We start from the raw sequence: 4440 nt of genomic DNA on the forward strand, positions 1-4440 counted from the left end.
CTGGATGTAGACAGGATAGGGAAAACTCCATAGAAGAGAACCACTTACCTCCCTTAGAACAGATACACTTTATTAGAATAACTTTATTTCTAGTCAGAAATGGCTTTGATTCGGCTGCATTTGATTAGTATTAACTTGTGAAACTAAATTTAGAACCACAACAAAGGCAGAAGAAATGTATGATTGACTTTGTACACAGGGCATAAAGGTTAGGCACTTGCAGTAATCTGAGTTTGACTCCTGAGGCCATAAACTTTAGCAATTGTTTAACACATTGGTTTTACTTTGTAGATATTTTTCCTCAAAAAGTTCTCTAAGTGACAGTTTAAGTAATTCTAAACATAGTGTTAAGTGGAGCAAATGTATTCCAGTGAAAAAAAAATATGACATGGAACTCAGAGTTGTTAACTGAATAATCAGTATGTACTGAAACTAATTTTCCTGCTTTTCACAAGACCTGCAATTTTCTAAGACATTATTGTGTATTTAGAATTGTAAATAAAAGCACTGAGAAAACTTGAACCAGAAATGAAAATACCACTCAAAATAACTTTTTTTCATGTACTTTTATTTTACCTAGAATAGAAACTTTGCAAACCATCAATTACTGAGAATGGAGGGAAATACCTTAGCATGTAACAGAGGAGGCTTTGGTTATAAGTGCCATTTCTACAGCAGAGTTAAGCTATTGTAAACCAAACATCTTGTAGTAAGGTCAAAATATCCAGGCAAACTTTTAAGAATAACACCAACACCAAAAACATTTACATATAAACAACAGAGAAATATTTTCTAAACTTTTAACAACGACTTTGCTACAATCCAAAGTGTTTAGTTCACATATCTATACATACAGTCACTAAAACTTTTGTGAACCAACCACTTGTCCACAGGACCTGCCTAGACAGTTTGTCATCAATACGAAAGGTTTTTTATATAAATAAGTCAATTAAACTTCACAGAGACTAAAAGAAACAATATAAAATTCCAGCTGTAAATAAATCTGTACATTATTGTCAGTCTTATTTGTCTGAAATCTTGCGCAGCTTTAAAGTCTCTTTATAAAATCATGGCAAGGGGCAGCGTTAGCTGGAATGGAAACTCGAAGACTCCGACTCTGTAGAAACAGAAGAATGTCCTGCACGTTTGCCTTTTGAAAGAATCTTGAGGCTTGATCCTCTGCTAACTGATGTCAAGGCATTTTGAGCTGATGTTTTGAACTTGGCACCCAAGAAGGCGTACAGAATTGGATTCAGGCAGCAGTGGAAGAACGCCAGGGCTTCTGTAATGGAGATCCATTTGTGCACTATGGTCTCCAAGCTGCAGCGGTGTCTGATGACCCCCAGCAAGATGAAGGTGTCGATGCTGATGCCAATATAATATGGCAGCCAGCAGGCAAAGAAGGCGAGGATGAGGATAACCGTGGTCTTCAAGGCTTTGCGCTTCTGGTGGCCTTTGGAGTGTGACAGCTTGGATATGATAATACAGTAGCAAGTCAGGATTATTAGACCAGGCAAGACAAGTCCTACCAGGATATGCTGGAATCTGAACGAGATCTGCCAGTTTCCATTAGGGTAGAGGCGGTCACAGATATACTTTCCTTCCACTTCACTGGTACTGGCGAAGATTAAATCGGGCACCGTCAGAAGCACAGCTGGCAGCCACACGCCCACATACACCACCTTCTCAGCCAAGAGCTTTCGTGGGCGCTGGCTGTTGGTGGCGTGGACTATTGCCAGGTAACGATCTAAACTTATGAAGGCCAAAATCAAGACACTGCTATAGAGGTTGACTGTGTAAATGACATGAACTGCCTTGCACAGAACATTCCCGAAGTACCAGCTTATGGCTGCATCCACAGACCAGAATGGCAAGGTGATGACAAAAAGGAGGTCAGCCACAGAGAGGTGCAGCCTGTATTTATCAGTCATGCTTCTTTGCTTCTTCTGGTAGCCCATAACAATAATAACCAATCCATTGCCAATTATTCCGGTTACGAAGATGATGGAGTAGATTGTTGGCAAGAAGATGCGGTTGAAATCAGCATTCTCATGTTGATAGCATGGCTCTTCGTAGTCTCCATAGTCACCCGAACCAATCTCATCTGTGCCATTTTCAGAAAGTTCAATTATTAACCCAGAGGACAGCTAAAAAAAAGGAAGAAAAGTAAATTAGATGTTAGGTTCTCTGCAAAAACTTATTCTATATGACAATATGTGAAGGGTTGCTTGAACAGTCTCCACTGTCACAAATGGGCAAACGTTTTGAAAACCAGGTGGAAAAATACAATGTTTGCATACACATATATAGAATACACAGCAAATAAGAATAACTTAAAAAACTTCCTTTGTCTTTCTCTGGGGAGTAAGATCTTGCTAAGGGCAGGGCATGCAGAAGCAAAGATAATGGCTACTCCCAGAAATAACGTTGGTTACGGACACTTCAGTGCTCTTATCAGATGGACACTACAAATGGGAGAGACCAGAAAGTGCCAGATGCGAGAGGTCTGTCCACATAGAGCATGACCTACACCACATTTACCTTCTACAATAGAGGGCTATAAAAAATTACTTAGAAATGCTGCTGCTCCAAAGTCCCTTCTCATTAAGAGGATGGGGTCAAGGAGAAATAGAGAAGGTACCCTCGGCTGATGTAATAAAGGATAAATAATAGCAAGAATTCCCTGCTGAGAAGCAATTGACAGCTCCACACACTCAGACAAGGAAAAAACCCCCAAAGCCCATAAAGAAAGAAAGAAAGAAAGAGAGAGATGACCTTAATCAGGGGAACTCAATGCCCGTGAAGGGTCACCACGATGGTCCACGCTCCCTCCCTTTGTTCCCCACCCTCTGCGGTTGCGGGGCCGGGGGTGAGCGCGGCCGGCGCGGGACTGCAGCCAGACGGACAAGTGAGCACAGCGGTGGAAAAAGGAAGCGAAATTCGGTGGGGGCACAAAAGCGCGTCAGGAAACCACCAACGGTTGGTTTTGGCCATAAAAGCAAAGCTGGCGGGAGAGTGCCATCTGCCTATGTGCAATTCCTCAGGTTTTCAGATTTTTTGCCGTCATGCCCTGTGTCCCACGGACCCCCGAGCGCCGCGCAGAGCGCGCCCGAGAGACCCGCAGCGCTTCACACGCGGAGGCACCGGCACCACGCGGGCATTAACTGCGGGCCTAAAGTTGGAACTTGCCAGAGATCTCCTTTTTGCCAATAACTGCTCCCCAAACCAAGGCAGCGGAGCTGCCCCCGAAAGAGCGGGTTGCCGCTCCGTTTCGCTCGGGGAGCGGGCGGGACGGCCGGGCGCTGCCGCCGCCCCCAGTCCCGCCGGCAGCCCCAGGTCTGGGCGCGCACCGGGGCAAAGGGATATCGTGCCCTGGAGTCAGACCGCTCCAAACTTCCTCGCCTCTTCCCTTCTCATCATTCCCACAGCGCTAATTGCTCTGCCGGCGTTTTTCAGTCCAAAAGGTGCCACATGTCACTTGAACTGACGGCCGAGCAGCAGAGCCCCAGAGAAGGAGCGGAGTCCTGCAGCTGGAATGTGCAGCGGCTGCAGCTGTGCCAAGGTCCGAAGCGCTGCAGGCAGCGGCAGCAGCGGCCGGGGCTCAGAGGGGAACCCTGCCCGTTCGCGCCCACAGAGCCCTCCGCTGCCCCGACCCCGCCGCCCGCAGCCTCCGCCGAGGGCACCTTTGTTTGCCAACAGCGCGCACATGGGCAGCCGGCCGCGCTGCCGGCACTTACATCCAGGCTGTCGAGGCTGCTGTCCATGCTCAGAGCCATCGGACGGCTCCGCGCTCTCGGGCTGTTGCCGCTGTCGCAGCCGCGCCTCCCACAGTGACACCGCTCGCCGCTGCTCCAAACACGCCCCGGCTCTTCTGGCGGGACGCCTTTTTATGCGGTCCCAGGCTGTCCCCCGCCCCCGGGGCAGCCGCGTCTGGCTCCTCCCCGGCGATGCCGCCGCGCTCTCGGGCTCCGGGCGGGCGCCTCGGGCCGCTCTTTGTCTGCCGCCCCGGGCATGGGAATTGCACTTGCCCGGCGCGCCCGCGGGGGCCACGCTCCTCACGGGGGCATTTGCCCCCGTCTGATTGATGTGTTCATACAAGCGGGCTTTTGAATTTCCCCTCAAGAACATTCTTTGAAGTGTGTTGCGGAGCCCTGGGTTGCCATGGGTACCCCGGGCGGGCTCCGAATGAAGTCACTGGTCCAGGAGTCGTGTGGAGGAGGAAGAGCGGGGGTCCTGTATGCCATTCAAAATTCTGACAACTGTCCTCAAAGTTGTCTCTTCTCCCCTGCTGAGGAGAGGCAGGAAGCAAGGGCTGGTCCCTATTGAGAGATGAGTGGTTCTACAAACTTTTCAAGGGCTGCAATGTGAGTGGGTTGCAGGTTGCACTCTGAGTTCCTCTGGCACCTGTGGGTTTGGGTGAGAAGTCCGATGATGATCCTT

General features: G+C 48.9%; 1 protein-coding gene across 1 annotated transcript; it reads right to left on the minus strand.

Annotated features, from left to right (window-relative positions):
- Positions 1-551: 551 nt before the first annotated feature.
- On the minus strand, positions 552-3844 carry CXCR4 (C-X-C motif chemokine receptor 4). Its single transcript, XM_058028092.1, has 2 exons — positions 3738-3844; positions 552-2147 (listed from the first exon to the last, which is right to left on the minus strand). Exons 1-2 carry the CDS (start codon positions 3774-3776, stop codon positions 1086-1088), a joined length of 1101 nt encoding a protein of 366 aa, XP_057884075.1. The 5' UTR covers positions 3777-3844; the 3' UTR covers positions 552-1085.
- Positions 3845-4440: the final 596 nt, after the last annotated feature.

This window comes from Melospiza georgiana, chromosome 7, assembly GCF_028018845.1.
Source record: "Melospiza georgiana isolate bMelGeo1 chromosome 7, bMelGeo1.pri, whole genome shotgun sequence".
Taxonomy (NCBI): domain Eukaryota; kingdom Metazoa; phylum Chordata; class Aves; order Passeriformes; family Passerellidae; genus Melospiza; species Melospiza georgiana.

Coding starts and splice junctions, on each gene's coding strand:
- CXCR4 (XM_058028092.1), bottom strand. CDS start 3,776: ATGGCTCTGAGCATGGACAGCAGCCTCGACAGCCTGGAT. Junction 2,148..3,737: donor GCAGCCTCGACAGCCTGGAT/GTAAGTGCCGGC, acceptor CCTTTTTTTTAG/CTGTCCTCTGGGTTAATAAT.